This window comes from Leopardus geoffroyi, chromosome D1 (assembly GCF_018350155.1).
Source record: "Leopardus geoffroyi isolate Oge1 chromosome D1, O.geoffroyi_Oge1_pat1.0, whole genome shotgun sequence".
NCBI classification, from domain to species: Eukaryota; Metazoa; Chordata; class Mammalia; order Carnivora; family Felidae; genus Leopardus; species Leopardus geoffroyi.
The window spans coordinates 105665203-105687205 of record NC_059329.1 but is presented as its reverse complement, the minus strand read 5'-3'; the positions used below and the strand labels follow the sequence as shown (position 1 = coordinate 105687205).

General features: G+C 59.5%; 2 protein-coding genes across 9 annotated transcripts in view; one reads left to right on the top strand and one right to left on the bottom strand.

The window, feature by feature from the left end:
• SYT7 (synaptotagmin 7) overlaps positions 1-14409 on the top strand; it is a 62832-nt gene extending 48423 nt beyond the window's left edge. For all 8 annotated transcript variants that reach the window (XM_045485493.1, XM_045485488.1, XM_045485491.1 and 5 more), the window contains 5 exons: positions 3504-3774; positions 7138-7307; positions 7737-7851; positions 8386-8585; positions 11027-14409. In XM_045485493.1, coding sequence (XP_045341449.1) covers positions 3504-3774; positions 7138-7307; positions 7737-7851; positions 8386-8585; positions 11027-11131 — 861 coding nt within the window. In that variant the 3' untranslated portion in view covers positions 11132-14409. The remainder of the gene's footprint in view (positions 1-3503; positions 3775-7137; positions 7308-7736; positions 7852-8385; positions 8586-11026) is intronic.
• A 2929-nt stretch (positions 14410-17338) lies between these two features.
• On the bottom strand, positions 17339-19490 carry LRRC10B (leucine rich repeat containing 10B). The gene is made up of 2 exons (XM_045485484.1): positions 18056-19490; positions 17339-17753 (listed from the first exon to the last, which is right to left on the bottom strand). Exon 1 carries the CDS (start codon positions 19372-19374, stop codon positions 18496-18498), a length of 879 nt encoding a protein of 292 aa, XP_045341440.1. The 5' UTR covers positions 19375-19490; the 3' UTR covers positions 17339-17753; positions 18056-18495.
• Positions 19491-22003: the final 2513 nt, after the last annotated feature.

Sequence of the window (22003 nt, the reverse complement as noted above, 5' to 3'; positions counted from 1 at the left end):
TTGCAACTCCACGTTGCGCCCCCTGGTGGCGGCAGCAGCAAGGCACAGCCATCTGCCCCACTTGTGCTCCCCAAAGCGCCCCAGGAGGGCCGCCACAGGGCCGGGACACTGTGACACGGCAGCCAGAGGTTTGCAGGTGGCAGTCGAAGTTTGGCAGCTCCGAAATCCCAAGGAGGCTTAGGGCATCAAGTTGGGAAGCCGGTGCCTCCTGTGTTCCTACTGGACCTGACCTGGGACAAGTCATTCCCGTTCCCCAGACCTGAGTCCCCTCCCCGAGAGAGAGGGTGTGCGGGCTCTCAAGCCCTTGCCAGTGCTGACACCATCCAGTTCAGAGTTCCCTTGCCCGTGGCCTGGTGCCACAGCTGCCACCTGCCTGAGCCCCCAGAGCCCCAGGCCCCACCCTTCGCCCCCGTAGCACTCCGGCCAGCTCTAACCATCCACCCCGAGTGCCCCTTTCTAGCCCGGGAGGTCCTCACGTTGTAACACGCACACGAATCGCTGGGGGATCTTGCTAAAATGCGGATTCCCACAGGTGTGCCTCGCTGGCTCAGGCAGAAGAGCGTGCGACTCTTGATCTCAGGGTCATGAGTTCGAGCCCCATGTTGGGTGTAGAGATTACTTCGATAAACAAAACTTAAAAAAATACCGACTCCCGGTCAGCAGGCCTGAGGTGGAGCCTAGAGTCTGCGTTTCTCTTGGATCTAGATTAGGGCATCAGATTTTCTCTGCTCCAGACCTGGTCTCCCTTGGGCCTCGACACCTAGGCCCCTGCACGCCTGGCCCTCCTCTGCCCTCTTGTCCGTCTTCCCCACCCACATGGATGGGCCCAGCCATACTGACCCCTGGATGGGCCCTGACCCGGCCCATCCTGCCTCCCTGCACAGCCCCCTAATGGGTTACAGCTTCCTGGCAGTCAGGATCCCAGAAGGGACGGCCCGTTCCCAGCCAGCTCGCTGCCTGCTGCTTGCTGCCCCCAGGGAGGAGCTGACAGCATCAGGCCAAGGAAGACAGTGCAGGCCCGAGGGCCCTCTCACAGGGCAGGCTCCGGCTGAGCCCTGAGCTCAGAGGTGGGCAGGCAAGGTCTAATTGCCCAACCCTAGCCCAAAGCAGGGTCATGGTCATTAATGATGAAGATAAGCAGGCCCCTGGCTGGCAGAAGCTTGGGGTCAGGAGTTAGGCCCCCACTGCTGGCCCAAGGAAGGGACTGAGGGAAAGGGGTTAGAGGGCACGCCAGGCCACACCCCTGTCTGAGTCTCCCCGGCTCTGGCATGCTTTTTGATGCTTGTTTCTACTGGGGCAGGGGCTCAGGCAACATCTCCCCTAGGGCCACGGCAGGGGTGGCCAGTCTGGTTGCCGTGGAAACAGCTCCTCGGGCTGCCCTGGCTGGTTAATTAGGGCTTAGGACTGTAGTTTTGGAAAGCCGGGAGTGGGCACGGAGTGAGGCCCAGCCTGGGCCTCCCACCCCCTATTTGGGAACCAAGAGCCAAGTGACCAGAGGGACCTCAGTTGGGGCTGGGGCCACCTGGGCTCCGGTCACCAGGGACTCCACCCAAACTACAGAAGGAACAGGAGGGGCAAGAGGTCTTTGCTGGCCCTGCCTACTCACGTGAGGCCCCGGGCTCTCGGCCCCAGGGCTGGCAGCGGCCAGGGCCGGACTGCAGAGTAGGACGGGAACCCACCGAACCCTCCCAGGAGCCCCACGGGATACATGCTATGGTCCCATTCTGCAGATGCAGAATCTAAGGTTCACGGGCAGTGAGGCTGGTACCAGCACAGGGAGGGAGTGCAGGGGCACACGGGACCTGGGGAGGGAAGCCACGTTCTCAGTGGGCCTGCAGGGGCCCTGGATCCGGCCAACGGGTAGGAGCTGGAGGGACCCTCTTCCACGGCGAGGAGGAGCAGGGGAGGCCGCTCAGCCCGCCTTCCAGCTCCAGACGGGACCAGGGTGCGGCCGATGAGGCCCCGGATGCTGGATCTGAGTGTCAGAGTGAGGGGAGCCAGGACACCCGTGATGGCTGGGTGCTGACCTGGCTTTGAGTTTCAACTCCCTGTTGACTCAGGGGTGACTTGAGGCATGCTGATCACCACTCTGCGCTCCAAACCGAGCTGGTAATGGTAGTGCCTGCCTCACTCAGAGGTCGTAGGGAGTAAATGAGTACAGGGCAGGGAGCACAGGGCGAGTTACTGTTCTTCGTGTGATTCAAATCTTCTCACCTGGGGCGGGTGAGTCCTCACGGGCTTGAAGGGGGAGGGGAGGTTCTCGAAATTGCCCTGGGACGTGAGGCTGCCTTGGTGGAAAGAGCGGGCTTTGAGGTCAGAGAGGGTCCATACTGCTGTGCAATCTTGGCCGTGTGACTTAACCTCTCTGAGCCGGTCTCCTCAGCTAGAGAGTGGTGATAAGTGCCTCGCCCGACTGTTGGCAGGATTCAGTAAGAAGGTGATGTAAGAGTCTTCTGCCATGGTAGGTACACACTATATATATATTCTTATTATCTGTATTATTTGGTATCTCAGAGCCTGGAGGAAGGACAGGGCACACAGAAGACTTCTGCAGGGGAAGTGGGGAGAGAAAATGGGCCAGCAGTTTTGGCCTAAAATGTGGCACCATGAGCACCGACTCTGGCTCTCCTCCAGTCACCGGAAGAGCTTTCAGAGAGAGGGATGCCTGGGCCCCTTGGACCCCTGGGTCTGGAGTGAGACCCGGGGAGCTGGGAAACCTCCCCACGTATTCCCAGTGAGCAGCCACAGCCGAGAAGACTCGGCTGGGAGACCCTCCCCCAAATTACTTCCTAGGTTTTCAACATCAGCGTGGGAAGGGGACACCCACGCCACCCTCCACGTGTATGTCTGTTGCGGGCCCCACCCCCAGAGTGGGACCGAATGCAGGTGGAGCCCTTCCTTCCAGTGGCCCTCAGCCCCGGGGTGCGGTACAGACAGCTGAGGAGCTTTTAAAACAATTCTGCCGCCTGGGCCCTCGCCAGCCCCATCAAATCGGGCTCTCTGGGGACGGGGCCTGGGAACCTGTATTTTTAGCATCTCTACATGAATTTATGCCTTCCACAGCTTAGATGTGGCTCCTGACAACTCGCCTCTCTCATTGTGTAAATCACGTCACTCTCGGAACCCCAGAGAGTCACCTTCCAAAGAAATAGCGTGGCCAACTCTTTTGAGATGGGAGTGGACTCCCTGATCTGTTCTGTGGGCCCCGCAGAGCTGTGGAAGGGCGGAAGGCAGGAAGGGGACGCTCGGGGGACCCAGGGCTTCCAGGGGAGGCCAGGGGGTGGGGTGCGCACTGCTCTGGGGTTCCGGGGGACGGGGGCTGTCCCGGCTCTGCACCCCTCCTGCGGGACCGGAGCGTCCTGGCCCAGATGTGAACGTGAGGTAGATCACCACCAGCCCTACCTTGTGCCCAGAGGGAGAGCCAGCTCTCGGCAGGCAGCGGGGACGTGGCCTCAGGCACAGGGAGACTTCCTCACCCCGCCCGGCCTCTCCCCCACCCCCAGCTGTCCCCAGGCTCCGAGGAGGACGAGGCCCACGAGGGCTGCAGCCGGGAGAACCTGGGCCGGATCCAGTTCAGTGTCGGCTACAACTTCCAGGAGTCCACACTCACTGTGAAGATCATGAAGGCCCAGGAACTGCCAGCCAAGGACTTCAGCGGCACCAGCGACCCCTTTGTCAAGATCTACCTGCTGCCGGACAAGAAGCACAAGCTGGAGACCAAGGTGAAGCGGAAGAACCTGAACCCCCACTGGAATGAGACCTTCCTCTTTGAAGGTGAGGCTGGGGCCGCACCCCACCCCCACCCAGAGTCCCCTCTTCCCCTCCACCACCGCCGCTCAGCTGCACGGGTACAGACGGGGGCACCCACGCGCGCCTCCACACCTGCGTGCACCCGCCCACGCAGACACGTGTTTGAGCCCAGGGAACCTGCCTAATTTCGCGTCTAGCTGGGATCAGGTTACAGGGCCCCGTGGGAGCCGCACCACGGGCCAGAGGCCCCGAACCGAACTAGACCACCTCCTGGGCTTTCAGCTCAGACACAGGGCTCATCCTGAGTGAGGAGGGCAGGCAGGCAGAGGGGCGTCCACAGGACCCAGAGGCGGAGCACCGGGAGCAGTCATAGGTCAGCGGTTGAGAGCACGAGCTGTGGCCCCCCCCTCCCCACCCCCCGGCTGTCTGTTCCAAACCCAGCTCCCACTTCCTAGCCGTGTGACCGGGGGCATGTTCCTGAACGTCTCTGTGTCGTGGTTTCTTCGTCTCTAAAAACAAAGATAATCCCAGTGAGGGTTGGAGACAAATCAGTGAATTGCGAAGGCAGGCACGATATCCAGAGAACCCATGAGCGCAGTTTGTTAAATACACTCTGTTCGCTCCCCTTCTCTGAGCCCTTCCCCTGTACTTCCTCCCGCCCCCACCGCATCCAGATACAAGGGAACACCGGCTCTGAGCCATGCCCCTGGCTCCTAGAGAGCACTGAGACAAATGTCTCTCCTGCAGACTCTCTCTGAAGGCTGGCTTTATCTCTTACCTCTGAGGATGCCAGGTAACCAGGAAGCTGGGTGCGAGATCAGGGAGTGATTTCCGTCCCAGCCCTTTTTTGGTGCCTGGACTCCACTTAGAGAAGCCATTGCCCTTTCCTGACATGGCTCAACCAGTGAGAATAGATCCCTACAACTCCAACTGCCAGGTGCCTTGGCGCTCTGGAATTTTCAGTGTGTGCCCCGAGGAATCTTCCCTGCCTGGTGTCCCAGCCATTTGACGCCCCACCCGTTCCGCAAGGTGGCAGCCAGCTCGCCTCAGATAAATCGTTGAGGGTGAGCTAGTGGGTGCTTGTGTGTGTCGGGACCCTTCTCCTCCCCAGTGCGGTGTGGGGGCCGGGGAGAGGCTCCGCTCTGCAGGTGCGTGTAGCCAGCTGACGGGGCAAGGTTTATGAGCATATCTTCTACCCACTGGTCTCTTCTGCAACATTTATCTAGACTCAGCGATGGGCTGGGCGCTGTCCTTGGCACTGGGGGGTGCAGAAAAGGGCAAGGCACCATTGGCCCTCAAGGCGTTCCTGATCTAATGGAAGACACAGACGTGTAGATAATGAAGGCATACGCTGCAGGGCAGATGCTGTAGGAACCCACTACAAGCTCCCCTTGGTAGTGTTGGAAGACATTCCCCTGAGTGGGGGCCATTCAGGATGGGTTTTGATGGATGAATAGGAGTTTGCCCAATAAGAGTCTTCCTCCTCTGCTGTTGAAGAGGCTGACTCCGGTGCGGCGACCTCCTGGAGCCGCCACCGTTTCTAGAACACTTGTCCTCGTGCGTTTCACCTGGATAGATGCCAAAGGTCCCCTGGGCAGGTCCCTGGCGGAGGGGGAGTGCGGAGGGGGGACTCCCAGATGAGCAAGACAGAGCCCCCTTCGGTCTGAGGAGGAAGCCCTGAAGAAATTCAGAGGCTGGGGATTTGGGGAACATAGGATTTCCCCTTCCAGCACACCGCTCCTCTCAGAGGCATTTCTGCTTCTAGCATCTGGCCGAACGTGCCAGAACCCTCCAGAGCTCTTTCTTTCCCTTCATCTTCTCCACCAGTCCGGCTGAGGTGTTAAGTGTCCTCTCTCCTTTCTGCTCACACCCTAGTTCAGGCCCTCACCACCTCAGGCCTGCAGGCTCACCTAGACCCCCTGTGCTTCCCAGGCCGGCCCCTCCTCTGACCAAGCCTCCCCGGTCCAATGACTCCGGCTTCAGCCCTTCCCCAAGGCCTCCTACCATCCCTTTCCATCCCACTCAGGCTCCCTCCCCTGGCTCTCCCTCTGGTCTTATCTCCCGCTGCACCCCGGCACACTCTAGCAGCTCGGTCAGGCCATTTCGCTGGCATTAATTCATTCTTCCAATTATTGATCCACTTAAACAAATCCTTATCGAGTGCCTACTATGTGCCAGAAACAGCGTTAGATGCTGGGATCCAGTGGTTGAGGGCAGCGATGCCTTCCTGGAAATCCTCGCCTAGTGGGAGTCAGACTCAAGGAAACAGATACATCTCTGTGACAGCCCCGGGGTGTGTGACGTGAAAAGAAATTGCTAGAACGTAGAGCAGGGGATCCGACCCCGTCTGGGATGTCAGGAAGGAAAGCGGTGACCTGTTCAGGAAGAGGAAAGGCCAGGGTGGGTCATGGAGGCGCCACCAGGCAGGAGAAGCCGGGTGCTGAAAAGCTGGGAAGGAGGCTGGTACGGTGAGAGCCCATCGCTGGCCAAGAGTGCTCACAAGAGGGGCAGAGAGAGGTCAGCGGGCCAGGCTGTACAGAAGGACTTGAAGCCAAGGCAGGGCACGCAGCTTTTACTCTAAGTGCCCTGGGAGCCACTGAAAGGCTTTAAGCGAGAGAGTGTCATGATGTGATTTCTATTTTTAAGGGATCGCTCTGCTGTGTTGACAATGGACGGTAGGAGAAGGCGTGCAAGTAGGGAGGGCGGTTTGGAGACTCTCGCGGCTCTCTAGGCAAAATGTGCCAGCGGCTGGGATGAGGGAGGAGAAGGGGACAGCCGCAGGATCTGTTGAGGAACAGTGAAGGACAGGCCGATGCCCTGGAAGGAAGCAGGGGGGAAGCGTGAGTCCTAGGACAAGCATCCACTCCTGTCTCTGTGTCTTTGCCGCTTCCTCCACCTCGAGTCCTCCTGGGGCTTGGCTTCTGGTGGCCGTGGCCATCTCCGACAGGGCCACCTGCCCAGGCTTGTCTCGGGACGAATGGCAGTGGCAGGGCTTCCCAGAGAGAAAGGGGCCGCTGCCCGGCCACCAAGGCAGCCATGTGACAAACGAGTGGGTCAGTGGTCCCCGTTCTGCTCTCTATCAGCTGGGAGACTTGGGGCAAGTAATTTAAGCCATCCGCGGCTCAGTCTCCTCTTCTGTGAAACGTACGAGATGCCATCCACCTTGGAGAACTGTCGAGAGAGACAGATGTGACGGGGACAGTGCTTGCTAATGCTGCGGGAAGGTCTGAATTCGGCTGCTGCCTGCTGTGCCTCAGTGGGGCGGCAGCGGGACCGCACGGGGCCGGCCCTCTTCCTCCCGGGGCCTCCCTGCCCTGGAGCATCACCCTGCCCAGGCCCTGTGTGGCCCCTCTGTCTCACTCTTCACCCAGGCTGTCTGTCCCCCAGGTTTTCCCTACGAGAAGGTGGTGCAGAGGGTCCTCTACCTCCAGGTCCTGGACTACGACCGCTTTAGCCGCAATGACCCCATTGGAGAGGTGTCCATCCCTCTCAACAAGGTGGACCTGACCCAGATGCAGACCTTCTGGAAGGATCTGAAGCCATGCAGCGATGGGAGTGTAAGGCCCCACGTGTGGGTCCCTGGCTTGGGGGCTGGCAGGTCAGGGCTGGCAGATCTGGTCCTGGTCCCCTGGCATGTCAGGAGGGCGGTGGGGGAGGTGCAGCCAGTGTGCAGGGCAGCGGTCTCAGAGCTGGTGCACTGCGCTGGGCAGAATTGCCTGAGCTGTGACAAAGAACCTGGACTCTGCTCAGGGAGTGGGGGCTCATGGGGGGGGGCGGCGCCCAGAACTGCCAGATGAAGGGACACCAGGTGTGACAGAGGTGACCGATGGGGGTGGGTAAGCACCCCAGCCAGCCAGAGTTCTCTAACTGTCCCCTCTCCCCTAGTCCCCAAGCCCTCCTGTTCTCCCTCCCAGAGGAGCCGAGGTAAGGCTGGGGGACAACCCTCTCCAAAGCCCAGGCTCACCCCCCCACCTTATCCCTCCCAGGGGAGCCGAGGGGAGCTGCTCTTGTCTCTCTGCTACAACCCCTCTGCCAACTCCATCATCGTGAACATCATCAAAGCCCGGAACCTCAAAGCCATGGACATCGGGGGCACATCAGGTGCTGGGGCCTCTCATCATAGAGGGTGGATGGACTGGGGAGTTGTGGGGACGTGAGGGTCATGCTGGATGTGGAAAGCAGGGTCTGAGCTGTGGCACTCCCCCCTGACCGTCCTACCCCACCTCTGGTCTCAACTCCTCTACCCTAGAGCCCTAGGTGGCCCCCCCTCTGGAGCACCCCTGGGGTCAGCATCATCTTGGACTCTCCCCTTACCAGAATCAGAGAGAAGGGGAGCACTGTGGTGGGAGACCTGGGCTCCAGCCTCAGCTCGGACACTACCGTGGGGCTCGGCCTCTGTGGGGTTGGGTTTCCTCCTTTGTGTTCACAATAGGGCCCTGGGTGATGGCTGAGGTCCCTTCCAGTTCACCCATCCGCTGGTCCCCAGATCCCTCTCCTTGTTGCTTAGGGCTTTCCTCACCTTCTGGGGAAAGCTTACAGTCCCTCCTGCCCCAGTTTCCACACTTGGAGAAGGAGGGGGATCCTGGCGGGGCCCCCCACACTGCCCATCTGACCCTTCTCCTACCCATCTGCCAGACCCCTACGTGAAGGTGTGGCTGATGTACAAGGACAAGCGGGTAGAGAAGAAGAAGACAGTGACGATGAAGAGGAACTTGAACCCCATCTTCAATGAGTCTTTTGCCTTTGATATCCCCACTGAGAAACTGAGGGAGACAACCATCATCATCACTGTCATGGACAAGGACAAGCTTAGCCGCAATGACGTTATTGGCAAGGTAGGGGCCTCGTGGGAGGGGTAACGCACCTGTCCTCGCAAGAAGGAGCAGGGGTAGTAGGTGAGCTCAGGGCTGAGCAGCAGGAGAGAGAAGGGCCAGTCTCTTCCCCTCTCTGGGCCTCCATTTCATCTGAAAATGAGAGGCTAGGACAAAATCTCCCTTAAGTGTCCTACTGTGGGTTCATCGGCTCAGGACAGACCACTGGGAGGGCAGGGAAAGGAGGAAGTGGGAGAAAGAAGGGCCCTGGGTCCCCAAAAGAGGATTTGCTGGACAGGAGCCTCGGGCAAGGTAAGGACCTCCGAGCAATGTCACCCAGGTCCCATCTTCAGAGGGCAAGCTATGCGGGCCAATGTCAAGAGCTGCAGCGAGACTCCAAACACCTGGCTTCAGTTGCCACCTCATCTGCTACTAAAAGCTGTGTGACCTTGGGCAAGTCACTTGTCTCTCTTTACCTGCGGTGTCCTCATTTTTTAAAAAAAAGTTTATTGATGTATTTGGAGAGAGACAGAGACAGTGCAAGTGGGGGGAGGAGCAGACAGAGAGGGAGAGAGAGAGAGGGAGAGGACTCCAGGCTGCCAGAGCAGTGCCCGATGTGGGGCTCGAACTCAAAAAAAAAAAAAAAAAAAAAAAAATGAGATCATGACCTGAGCTAAAACCAAGAGTCAGACGTTCAACAGGACTGAGCCACCCAGGCGCCCGAAGTGTCCTCATTTGTAAAATGGAGCTAATAGTACCAACCCTATAGCACTTCACCCAATGGTGTGAGAATTGCCTGAAATATGTGGGTATCCTCCTTGTAGAAAGTGACCTCTTCTCATCATCTACTAACCAAAAAATCCATGCCAGGCCTCCGGTTTTTCCAGGATGTGATTCTGTGACACAAACCCTTCTGTTTCTCTACTTTGAAATGTCTGTCCCTGTGTTCATTTATGGCTTTAGTGTTGAGAGGTTGGGCTTGGGAATCAGACTTCCTGGGCCCAGCCCCCCTCTCGACAGCCATGACCTTTCTGCGCCCCATCTCCTCCTCTCACGATGAGAGTAAGACAGTCCTAACCTCACAGGCGACACCCCTAGTACAGTGCTTAGAAGGTATGTGTTAGCTGCCATCATAATAAAAGTTATTTTTGAAACATTCCTACTAAGGGCATGTTTGTGCATCTGGGCGCGGAGCTTTGACCAGGAGCAGTGCAGGAAGCCAGTGATCAGGGCAGGCCAGGTGAAGGACAGATGCCAGAAGCCCGTGAGGAGAGACTATGGATCACCTGGTCTTACCCCTGGCGCGACCCAGGGGTAAATGGGGGTAAATGGGAAAGGATGGCCTGGGCCCCCGCAGGGAAGGGGGCCAAGGTGGAGGCAAGCCTCAGACAGATGGGGTTGAAGAACTTAGCTCCTGGGGCTAAGGGAAGCAGGGGGCCTCCAAGAGGATACCTGAGTCCTGCCCCCCACCTAGTATGGCCCAGGGAGCATGACTGGCCAGCCTGTGGTCACAGGTGGGACAGTTTCTCAGGGTGGCGTCACCCATACCCCAGCCGGACCATGTGTTCCGAGCAGGCCTGAGGCCTGCTAAGCCCCCTCCTTGACCAGCTGGGGCCAAGGGCCACATGGCCACACCTACTTCTAAGCTTTTCTGAAGCTTAGCCTTTTCGAGTTGGGTGTCTTTTAGATACCAATTATAGCTGCTTTTGAAACCATCCTATCTTCTGTTGACCGAACCAAGGTGAAGGAGGATTGGGTAGCTCAGGGAGCCCTATGCTTCTAACCGGCCACCAGTCACAAGGCCCGGGTCAGCTGGAGGGCCACGTGCACGGCCCCACGAGGCCACCCCTAACGCAGAAGGCTGCAGGTTTGGGCTGATAGTGCAGAGCCAGAAGGACCTAGATTTAAATTCCTCCGCACCACTTACAAATCCCGTGACTGTGGGTGAGTTTCTTAACTCTCCACGCCTTTGTTTCTCCATCTGTAAAATGGGGATCCTATACCTGCCACACCGGTAAGGATAGGATGATCTGTGTGTAGAAAACCCCGAACCCGGGGCTCAGTGTGCAGTAAGTGGTGAGGAGGTAGGAGGACTCGTAAGGCAGGAGAGATCGACAGCAGCCAACAGGTAGGGCAGGGAAGGGCGTGGGAACAGACCGTCTCCACCCCCACCTTCGACCCCCATCCCCCACTGCAAAGCAGGTCAGGAGTCTTAACTGGGAAGGGCCAGGCATGCCCAGGCTCCCGGAGGGAAGTGCCACTAGGAAAGTAGGTCATTGCTGGCGGGGAGGAGGCCGGAGGGAGCCTCTGAGGGGAGGTCGTCTCTGTGGGCGGAGGTCCCTTGGTCCCCACGATCATGATCTCGGGGTGTCATTGAGGAGATGGAGTGTCAGCCCCGGTGGGGGCCGGGGCCGATGCCTCCTCCGAGAGTGTCACTGAGACCGTGCTCTTCCCTTTCTCCCCAGATCTACCTGTCCTGGAAGAGCGGGCCCGGGGAGGTGAAGCACTGGAAAGACATGATTGCCCGTCCCCGGCAGCCGGTGGCCCAGTGGCACCAGCTGAAGGCCTAAGTGGGGCCAAGGGAGGCCCGGGGGGCCGAGGGCCCGGGTCCCCATCATGCCCTCACCACTTTATGCACAATGCCCGGCCTGGCCCCCCGCCATAGGTGAGGGGAGGACCCCGAGGGCTTGGCCATGGAGGGGTCCCAGGAGTCAGTTGGGCCCCGTTTCTAGGAAGTACCAGCCTCGTCCTCCACTTGTCCAGCTCTGGGGGAGGGGCTCTGGGAGCCATTTTCCTGCTTTGCCCGTTTCCTTCCTGACTTGCTGATACTAAAGAAGTGAGGGAGAGTGTGAAGGCCAGACAGGCAGATGGGCAGATCCCTCCAGAGGCCCGCCAGGTGGGCACGGTCCCCCGTTTTCTTTAAGGCAGTGCCTGGAGTGGAGAGAAGCTGCCTCCTCCCCAGCTCCCGATGCGGGCCCAGGAGAGGGGAGGCTGGGGCGTTTGGCCCCGGCCTGGCCAGGAAAGGCCCGTTCCCCGGGGCAGTTTCAGGTGCCGACTGGGCCCTGAATGCCAAGGATAGTATATAGCCCACTCCGGGGTCCTGGAGCCGCAGCCTGTGTCCTTGCGTCGTGTCCACTGTGTGCGTGTGTGTGTGTGTGTGTGTGTGTGTACGGGGGTGGGGGCACTCTTACCCTGTCCCCGCCCCCGGGGCCGGCAGTGCAGAGAGGGCAGGGTTTCATAAAGTGAGGCAGGGCAGGAGGCTGAGAGAGGTCTACGCACAGAGCCAGGGGGTGGGCTAGGAGAGGCAGGTGAAGGGGGGACTGGGGAAAGGTGGGTGGGGGGGAGAGGGGCAGACAGTGGAGCCGGGCTGAGAACGTGGCTGCCTCCTGCCGCCTCCACCCCGAGCCCCTCTCTGCTCAGTGTTCTCCAGTAGCTCCCTGCCTAGCGGTTTCATCTCTTGCACATCATTTCACACCTTTTAGGCACCTACTGTATGCATCACATTCCACCAGGACTCACCTCCCTTCCTTCTCAGGGCCCAAGCCCCCCCCCCACTAGCTCTCTTCTCCAGCACCATCATGCAGACACCCTCAGCCTTCCGGGATCTCATATCCCAGCCAAGCTGGCAATATTCTCCATGCTTCCCAGTTTCCTTCTCCTTCCCTATCTCTACCCCGGTGCCCCCCCCCCCCACGCTGTTGGAACTTCTGCATCCTCCCCCTCCCCCGTGTTCACAGACCCTCCCTTCCATTCGCAGTCAGGAGTCTCTGGCCCCACCTTCTTTCCCCAGCAGCCGCTTCTGCCCCTCAGGTCAGGCAGGAAACCAGGAAAAGTCCAGGATGCTGCAGGTTCTGAGGTTGCCCCACACAAGCTGTGGTTTCTCTGCCTCAGCGGCTGCAGAGACTAAAACTGGCTTCCCCTTGGAGACAGAAGATTCCAAGATGATCCCTGCCTAAGCCTGCTCATCCCCACGAGGGTCCTGATACTGATACAAGGCAGCTGGTGACTGTCTCAAGTCCAGGGGTCCGCGAGCCTGGGCCTGACATTTCTGACACACGCCACCAGGTGGCGCCCGGACACCACATCTGTGGCTGCTATCTGGGACCACAGTTCTACACCCGGTCTCCCCTGCCCCCCCCCCCCCCCCCCCCCGCCCCACCTCCCCTGAGCTGGGCCTGACCCCAGGGGAGACTGGATAAGGTTAGGGTCCCCACCTGCGGAGCACGGCAAAAGCATGGGAATTGGGGAACCATTTTCCTTCAGTAGGCTTCCCCTTGAGCTGCCCACGTGTATTACACTGAATCTCACACCCTGGCCCCATTCCCCTCCCACTAGGATCTGGAGGAATATCACACAGAGTAAGTGAATCATTTTGTAGATTGAGGAGTACTTATGTGAAGCAAATAGTCACCCACATTTCTTGTAAATCCCAATTTTTCTGTGTTGTAGCTTTGCTTAGAATGAGGGCCGGCCCCGACTGCAGGGTCCTTTTTGGGCGGGCTGGGGACCAGCCCCCCCCCCCCCCCCCCCCCCCGCTGGGAGGGCAGCAACTCCGAGGGCTGTGTGGACGTGATCCGAGGGTGCTGTGGAAAGCCTTGAGAGGCGAAGGGTCTGTCATCCTCCACCCCTCCCTCAGATCCCGTGCCCCTCCACCTCTCGGTGCCAGCCCCAGCCCCATGGCCCCTGGCCTGTTGGAGCCTTCAGGGATTGAACCAACCTGCAATGAGTGGGCGGGGCAACTGCATCCCTTTTTTCCCCAGCCCCACCCATGGAGCTATTAACCAATCACATGCAGAGAGCATCTTTGGGCGGAGTCTGTTCCCAATCTGACCCACCTGGGTTTCCCCTACCCCCAAGACATGCAGCCCAGAGGCGGGGGAGGGGTGGCAAGTGGTGGGCCCAGGGGCCGGTGGGCTGGCACAGGAGGAGGCGGGTGGTATGGGGTGAGGACGGACGGGGTGGGCTAGGCCTATAGGAGAACAGGGAATGGGGGAACTTGAGGATGGGTGGAGGGCACTGGAGCCCTGCCACCATCCCAGGACCTTGGGCAGATCACCCACACTCCCGGGGCCTCAGTTTCCCCATCTGTAAAATGATGGTCATAATACTTCACCTACCTCATAGGGGAGGTTGTGAGGCCGCCGTCACCTGACCTGGGGGTTGAGGCAGGAGGACTGTGAAGGTGCTACCCGGGAGCAAAGTATTATTACTGTAGCCTGAGAGCGAGGCCCCCCTGCCCCTCTCCCTGCAGAGTCTCCAGGGATAGCCGAGGCTGGCCTGGGCCCATCTATCTCTTCTCCACTGTGTCCCAGGTCCCTTCATGAGCGTCATCTGCCGTCTTTGTGGGCACCCTAGATTTGGTTGTTATCTTGTTCAGGTATCCTTTCTTGTGACCATCTCCCTACGTAACTGCTGTACAAATTCCACCTGCCACAGGACCCCGCACCTGCCCACTGGCGCCAGACGCCAGGGAAGGGACAAGGAAAACAGCCACAATAAAAGCCAAGGGGGGGCCAGAGCCCCGAGCCTGGCTGGGACCCCAGGGGTGGGGTTGGTGGCCGCTGTTTGTATTGTGTTTGAGTCCTTGAGTGCAAGTGTTTTATTAAAAAAAAAAAAAAAAAAAAGACAAAACCCACTATCACAAAAAAAAAAAAAAAAATTGCAGTGAAGAGAAAATGAAGAAAAACTGAAGAAAAAAAAGGAAAAAAGAACCATACAAAAAATTTTCCACCACACGCACCCTCTAAGCCAGCAAGATTTCCTCTTTACAAAATCATATTTTTGTGGGAATGGGCCCTGCTTTTTGTGGCAGGGCCCGTTCTGATTAATAAAGGATCGTGACAAAGTAGGGCCTCGGCTCTTTCCTCCGTGGGTCCCAGCCCTACCTCACCTCCCAGGGGAAGAGGCAGCGGGGTGAGGGGGATGGGGAGCCTGGGACTGAGTCTCCCCTTGTCACCTCCGGGATTTGGCTTCACTGGTGATGAGGTCCTCCCTGAGCTTCCAGCTCGTCCTCGGATCTAGAATCTGAACCCACCAGCTGCCCAGCAAGCAGGAGAGCAGCCATATTTCCCAATCAGGCCTGAAGCAAGGCTTGTCGGGAGTAGAGTCTCCCTGAGGTCCTCTAGAGCACCCAGCCTCCCTCAGTCCCCAGGGGACCATCACCACCCTCCAAGGCAGGTCAATCAGAAGCGGGGCCCTCCACCTTCCCTACTGTCCCCTGATGCCGGCTGGGCCATTGTGGTTTCAGACCAGTGTCTCCTTCCCGGTCCTCGCTGGGACAAGGAAAGGGATCCAGGTCTGTGTTGGCTGGATCTTTGTCTTCTCTCCATCCTTTTCTGGTTTAATCCTTTAGGATTAGAAAAGTCTCTCCCACTCAAAAGAGGCCATGGCCAGTCCCGGTCTGAGGACACTGGGCCCCAGTGACGTCTTTCTCCAGTCACTGTGGTCCCAGGCAAGTTATTTCCTTCCCCAAGGCCAGGGTCTTTAGTTCACAAAAAAAGCAATAACCATCCCCACCCCTTCCCTCCCCTCCCCCACACACAGCCTGGGGGAAGCTGAGGCCTGGCAGCTCTCAGGGTACTTTTGAAGGAAGGTGCTACATGTGTCGCAGACACAAAAGGGACAAGTGCACCTGTTACCATGTGTCCACCTGCTGGCCGTCGCGCCCCTGCTCCCCAGCACCTGGGGTGGGCAGCTAGCTGCTTCCTTTCGTGGCACTGAGTACCCCCACCTGAAGCTGCCCACCTTCTCCCCTTCCGCCCCGTCGATTTCTTACAACCTGGCTTAAGTGTCCCATTAAAAGGTGGGTTTTTTTTTTTTTTTTTTTTTCCTTTTGGCTTCTGATCTCTGTCCCAGAGATTAGAGGGAGCCCTAGGGTCAGGTAAGTAGCCTCAAGAGCACCCCTTGCCAGAACTTCTGTTCAGGATCTCTCTGGAACAATGGCTCTGGAAAGCTGGGCCGGGAAGCAGGGACAGCTCAGCCTGGCAGACGGGACAGCCCCTCGCCCTGGGATCAGGGGCTCCTCCTGGACTTTCTGCCTTCTCCTGCCTTCACTCTGTTGGCTCTCTCTTCATCCATGCCTTCACCAAGAAATTTGCCCCTCCCTCCCTGGGCCTGGGACCACTGTCCTCTGGCGTTCTCTTCCTCATGCAAGTCCCTCCTGGATGCTACTGTTTTCTGGAAGGCCATCCTGGGCCACGTCCTGCTCTCCTCTCCCTCCCCCACCAAAGACAACGGAAGGACAACGCTTGAACATGCTGTATGCCCCAGCCTGTGGCTCCCCTGACCATCCGTGTCCCTTGAAGATGCCCCGGTCCCTGTGTCTGTGTCCTGCGTGTGTGTGTGTGTATGTGTGTGTGTTGTGTTTTGTTTAGATTGTAAGCCCCCCCCCACCCCGGGCAGAGATCCCTGTCTGAATACATGTTCTGTGTGGTGCACCCAGGTGTGCTAATAAATGTCCATCCTCAGAACAAGAGTGCCGGGTGTCTTAAGGATAACTTTGGGACAGGTGGCTGAACAAGCCAATGTGGTGGCATTGGAAGCAGGGAGGGGCTCCTGGGCAGGGTTCCCTGTTCCCAAACACCGTGTTCTGCTTTCCTGAGCCCCTGAGGATGGGTGGGAAGCAGGGCATGACTGTAGCAAAGTTACAGTTAAGAAAAGGGTTCACATGCACGCACACCCCACCCTTTGCTGCTCTGCCGACCAGGTCTGGCCGTGGGGAGGCTCTGGGAGAGAGCAAGAGCACGTCCCACCCATTCCACACCGAGACCTTGACCATCAGCCGAGGACAGAGGGGATCTCCCGTGGCGTGGATTGAGCCCTGGGGTAGGAGGCCTGAAACTCACGGATGAACAAGTCCCTTCCCTGGCTGGGCCTGTTCTTAGCCCTGCCACCGCCTCTGCTCCTTTGTCGTTACTGTCCCCACTGCCTGCCTTCTTGCTCTTATCCCCGTCTCCCTGATACACAGACAGCTCCTGCACAGCTTCCCTGCCATGCTCCCCCAAGGCCCACCCGCCGCTGACCGCCTCGGACCACGTGGGGCACTGTAGACATGGCCCACCCCCCCACCCCCGGCCTTTCAAGGCCCTTCTCTTTCACCCCAAGCCTCCTCCTAACCCGGGCCCAGTCCATTGACCAACAGAGCTGCTGGGCCGGACCTGACCTTTGGGCCTTGTATGACATCAGCCCCGTTGCCATGGTGATGGTGACCTGGCTTCTCACGGGAGATGAGCCTCTAGGCTTGAGGTTTTAGGATTTTTTTTTTTTCTCTAAATCTTCTTTTTCCCCCTGAACAATGAGGGGAGAAAGAAATACCGTGACTGAGTCAAAAAAAAAAAAAAAAAAAAAAGATACAGAGGGGGAGACTGAGAAAAAGGAAAATGGAGCGAGGGAGAGAGAAGAATAGAACCACGGCGGGGCGGGGGCGGGTGTTAGTACCAGTGGGAGATGGAAGGTCAGCCCAGCTTGAGGGAGATTCAAATTATATTGAGAGTCAGGAACCTAAGAATGAAGCTGGAGAGGGCAGAGAACAGTGCCTGGCAGGCAGAGTGAGTTAGAGCGAGACAAGAGACCAGCCTTGAGCAGCCAGAGCTATTTGTAACCGAGGACAAGCATTGTTCCCCAGACAGGACACAACTGTTGGCCAGAGCCAATCTGACGCAGAGCTGGGGCACATGGACAAGAGGGCAGTGCCGGAGGGAGCCCAGGTTCCCCACAGCGATGGGACCCGGTGCTCCCTCCCAGGGCTTATAAATAAACAGGCATGTGGGAAACGCACATTCTTTCTCCAAGAAATATAATTTATGTTTACAGCCAGGTTTTTTTTTTTCTTCCTAAAGAAAACACTACCACATGGGGCCACTGCCCCTGACAGTGTCCCTGAGTGTCCCTGACCCTGGCCCCCTCCTCCCATTATTGCTTGGATGGGAAAGATCCGGCCCTGGGAATTGCAGAGCGATACCCCACTCCTCACCCCGAGGCTGTCCCTGGTGACGGAGCGGAGGCACACAGTGCTTGTCCCTTGCCCCACACCGTGCCAGCTACCCTGTCTGTGCCCATTTAAGGGAATGGAGAGTACAGGCAGTCGGAGAGGTTCTGGAGCAGCCTCCCAGGGCAGACGACCTCTCTCTTCCGCGCAGGAGGCCCTAGAGGCACAGTGGCTTCTTTTCAAACTTGACAGCTGGAAGGCTCAGGCTGTGGGGAAAGGAGAGAGAGCTCTCTTCTCCCAGCAAGATTCCGGGCCCATGCCTAGAGAACAGAACAGAATCAAAGGTGGGGGTGGAGACCCTGCCCTCTAAGCGCCCCCCTTCCCCCATGCAAATTTAAGAGGGCTTGGGGAGGGAGGGATGTGCAGAAGACACCCAGCGGAGGGGTAAGGGCAGCTCCGGTGTTAGGGCCCCCATCCCAGTTTCCAGGACTTCTGTCCTGGGCCCCCGCCCCAATCCCAAGCCCCCGCCCGTGGCCCAGGCCCTTCTCCCAGGGCAGTTATGTCTCACACAGGCGTGTGGTCCACCCCAGAGGTAGCGGCTCCTGCACCAGAAAGGGTAGGGTCTAGGAGATCCAAACTCCAGGAGGAGGGGGGTTGGAGCGGCAGCCTGGGCATCCAGACTCAGCCAGCAGCGAGCGGTGACCCTGGTTCCAGGAGGAAGCCAGCATCTCTACTGTGCTGTCAGTGACTCTGATGTCAGAGACCCGACAGAGCCATAGGGAACTTGACTGAGTCGGGACTTCGTCCGAGGACTGCCCAGAGATCAGCCAGGCGGCAGTCTCCTTACCAAACGGGAATACTTGAAGATGGCCCCCAGGCCTGCCCGTCCCCTACAGATTGCCCAAAGCGGTCCCTCCGCTGCCCCAAGGTAGGGGACCACCGTTCCCACAGTCCTTCCCGGAGCCCCTCCTCCCAGAACGGCCGAAGTCCATCACCCAGAGCACAGGCTCAGGTGCCCAGTCCTGGGGCGGCTTCCAGGGCGGGGAGGCTGCCCCCGGGGGGCCCCAGAGCCCGGGAGCTCCCGCCCCCTATGAGTAGGTCTTCTTCCTCCTCATCCTCAAAAGCCCGAGCTGGGCGCCGGGGCGGCGGCCGGGGCGTGGGCTCGTCACGCTCGGCCATGCGCTCGACCGCGCCCTCGCCCACGAGGAAGACGGTGTCGGCGACGCGCGGGGGCCCAGTGACCGGGTTGTGGTCGTAGGAGAAGACGCGCAGGGCGCGCAGCGGGTGCAGGTCGGGGAAGCCGCCCAGGCGGTTGCGGTCCAGGTCGAGGATGTGCAGGCGGCCCATGCGCAGCAGCGCGGGCGGGAACTCCTCGAAGCGGTTGCCGTAGAGCCAGAGGCCGCGCAGGCCCGTCATGCGCGGCAGCTCGGCGGGCAGCGCGCGCAGCCGGTTGTCGCCCATCTGCAGCGACTGCAGCGCCACCAGGCGCAGCAGCGGCCGCGGGAAGCGCCGCAGGAAGTTGCCCTCGATCCAGAGGCAGCGCAGGCTCTGCAGCTGCGCGAAGTCGGCGGGCAGCGCCAGCAGCCGGTTGCCGCCCAGGTAGAGGCGCGTGAGGCGCGGCAGGCGACACAGGCCGTCGGGCAAGCGCTCGAGTTTGTTGAAGTCGAGCGCCAGGATGCGCAGCTCGCGCAGCTCCTCGATCTCCTCGGGCAGCTCGCGCAGCCCCGTGCCGCTCACGTACAGCTTCTGCAGGCGGCTCAGCGCGCACACGGCGCCGGGCAGCCGCCGCAGCCGCCTCCCGCTCAGCTCCAGCTGCTGCTCGCCGCTGCGCAGCTGCTCCTCCGCGTCCGACGGCAGCTCGTCCGGCGTGGACTCGGCGATGCCCATGGTCACGGGCCCCGGCCGGGGCCGCCTCCGCCGCCGCCGCCGCCGCCGCCGCCGCCGCCTCCCGGCATCGCCCCCGCCCCGGCCGCTCCCGGGCCTCCCCGACGGGGCCGAGGCCGCGCGGGCTCCGGGGGGGCCCCCCGCCCCGGCCTGCCTCTGCGCCGGGAGGGGGGGCCGGGCCGGGCCGGGAGGAGGCGCCCGCTCGGGGCCCCCGCCGCCGCGCGCCGCGCCCCGCCGCCCGCCCTCGGGCCTCCCCCGCTCCCTCCGCCGGAGGCCGACTGGCTCAGCGTTCGCGCTTCCTAGCGGCTCTGCGACCCGTCGCCCTGGCAACCCCCGACGCGTGTGCGGCTGCCAATGAGGCGGCGAGGGGGCGGGGCCGGGCGGGGCCAAGGTGCCGCCTAAGTGGGGTCCGGGCGCCCGGGCCCGCCCCCCGCGCCGGCCCTGGAGACCCGCCCGGAATCCGGCGCACGCCCGGGGAACCCGAGGTCCGCGCAGCGAAAGCCTGGCGCTGTGCTAACACAGACCCGACGTCCGACGCTGTCTACACCTTCGGCCCGGCGAGCCTTTGGGCGTGCGGTGGTGTGGAACCCAGAGCGGCAAGTAAGAAGGAACCGAGGACCTAGGAAACCCGGCCCGCGACCAGGACTCTGGCCAAGTGGCTCTCGGGGAGGGACTGAGGGACCCGGTCATGCCGGCTTGCTCCCATTCTCCCCGCTGGGGTCACTTTAGGATAGTAACTCGCAACAGTGTCACTTTCTGGCCCTTTTCGGGGTGGGTCACAGCTGAGGATTTGTGGGGACTTGGCTCCGCCCCCATTCCCCGCCCTCGTTGCCCAACAGGTTCCTTGTTCGCGTACCCGTGTACTCTCACTCCAGTCTCCTGCCGCATCCCTCCAGCTGTGTTCAAGGTCTGTGCGTGGCTGCGGTGGGCAGAGGACTGGGACACGTGAGCCCCTCCGAGCGCCTCCAAGGATGACCACTCCTTCTGTAACTCTCTTGCGCATGCTCCCACCAACAGCGGTGCGCCCCTGCCTTCTTCCCTCCGGTTCAGATCTTGGCAGAAACACCGGCTCCCATTTACTGCGAGCCTGCCATGTGCCCTGCCCTGTACTGAGGGCATTGTACCGAATCCTTGCAACACGTCTGAGGTGGTAGGTACCCTCAATACCCCAGTTGCAAAGGAGAGAAACTGAGGCTCTGAGAATTTGACTTGAGCTGGGGGACTTGCCCAAGGTCACCCCGCTCCTGAGTGGCTGGGATTTGTTCTCTTAATCATGTATCACACCAATAAATAGAAAAGAATGACGGAGCGCCTGAGTGGCTCAGTCAGTTGAGTGTCCGACTTCCGCTCAGGTCATGATTTCACGGTCTGTGAGTTCGAACCCTGCCTCGGGCTCTGTGCTCACAGCTTTGAGCCTGGAGCCTGCATCAGATTCTGTGCCTCCCTTTCTCTCTGCCCCTCCCCTGCTCACGCTCCGTCTCTCTCTCACAAATAAATAAACATGAAAAAAAAAAAAAAAAAGAAACAATGATGATCCCCACCTCTGGCAATGAGTTTTCTCACAAGGGAGCCTCTAACTCTTCCCTTGGACCTGGCTGGTGGGACTATGTAAGTGACTATGTCCAGGCAGCAACCTCTCCTTCGACCCACCAGGGTTCCCATCCCCACTGCAAGCAGTGGGGGAGGCCAGCCCAGGGCCAGAGAGCAGCGGCCAATGCAAGGCAAGGATAAGAACCACTTGTAAGCTGCAATGTAAGCTTCCCCGGTGGCAGACAAGTGCACAGGTGCCTGGCACATAGTAAGTATTCAATGAAAACTTTTAACTTTTTAAAAACGTTTATTTATTTATTTTTGAGAGAGAGCGAGAGAGGGAGACAGAGAATCCCAAGCAGTGTCAGCACAGAGCCCGACACAGGGCTTGAACTCATGAACCGTGAGATCATGACCTGAGCCGAAATCAAGCATCAGATGCTTAACCGACTGAGCCAGCCAGTTGCCCCCAACTTTTTAACATTTTTTTTTTTTTAGTGGAGACGATTTACGGAGAGTGAAATGCGTTGATGGTGAGTGTCCAGTCTGATGAGTTCTGACAAATGTAAACACCCGTGTAATATTCCCATCACTCCGAGTTCCCTTGTGCCTCTCTCAGTCAATCCCCCCCACCCAGAGGCCACCATGAGTCCGACCTTTATCACCAACTCTCTCTCTTGTCCTTTGGGAGAACTCTGTGGAAGAGGTGACACCTCAGAGGCTAGAAAGCTGAGGAAAAAGAACCCAGCCAAGATGCAGGGGAAGAGGCTGAGCACCTCCCCCCTCCCCCGCCCCCCAAGCAGTACCCCCCCCCCAACCCGGGAACATTCGATGTGGAGGAGGAAGCCCAGCCAACCCCCACCCCTCCGCACATGGCTCAGAGCTGGCACTCCAGCACCAGGCAGCCCTCGTGGGCTCTGCCGGCATGGGCAGGAGTCACAGGAGCTCCCGCACCCCAGCCCCAGCCTGGCAGAGCTTCCTGGGTTCAAGGGCACAGGGGACCAGCCCTCTTTTTGCTCCGAGTCTTTTTCTTGCTCTGAGTAGATCATGTACCTTCACCTCCCACCGGGCCCTTCTCAGTGGGTAAAGGTAAAATGTGCTG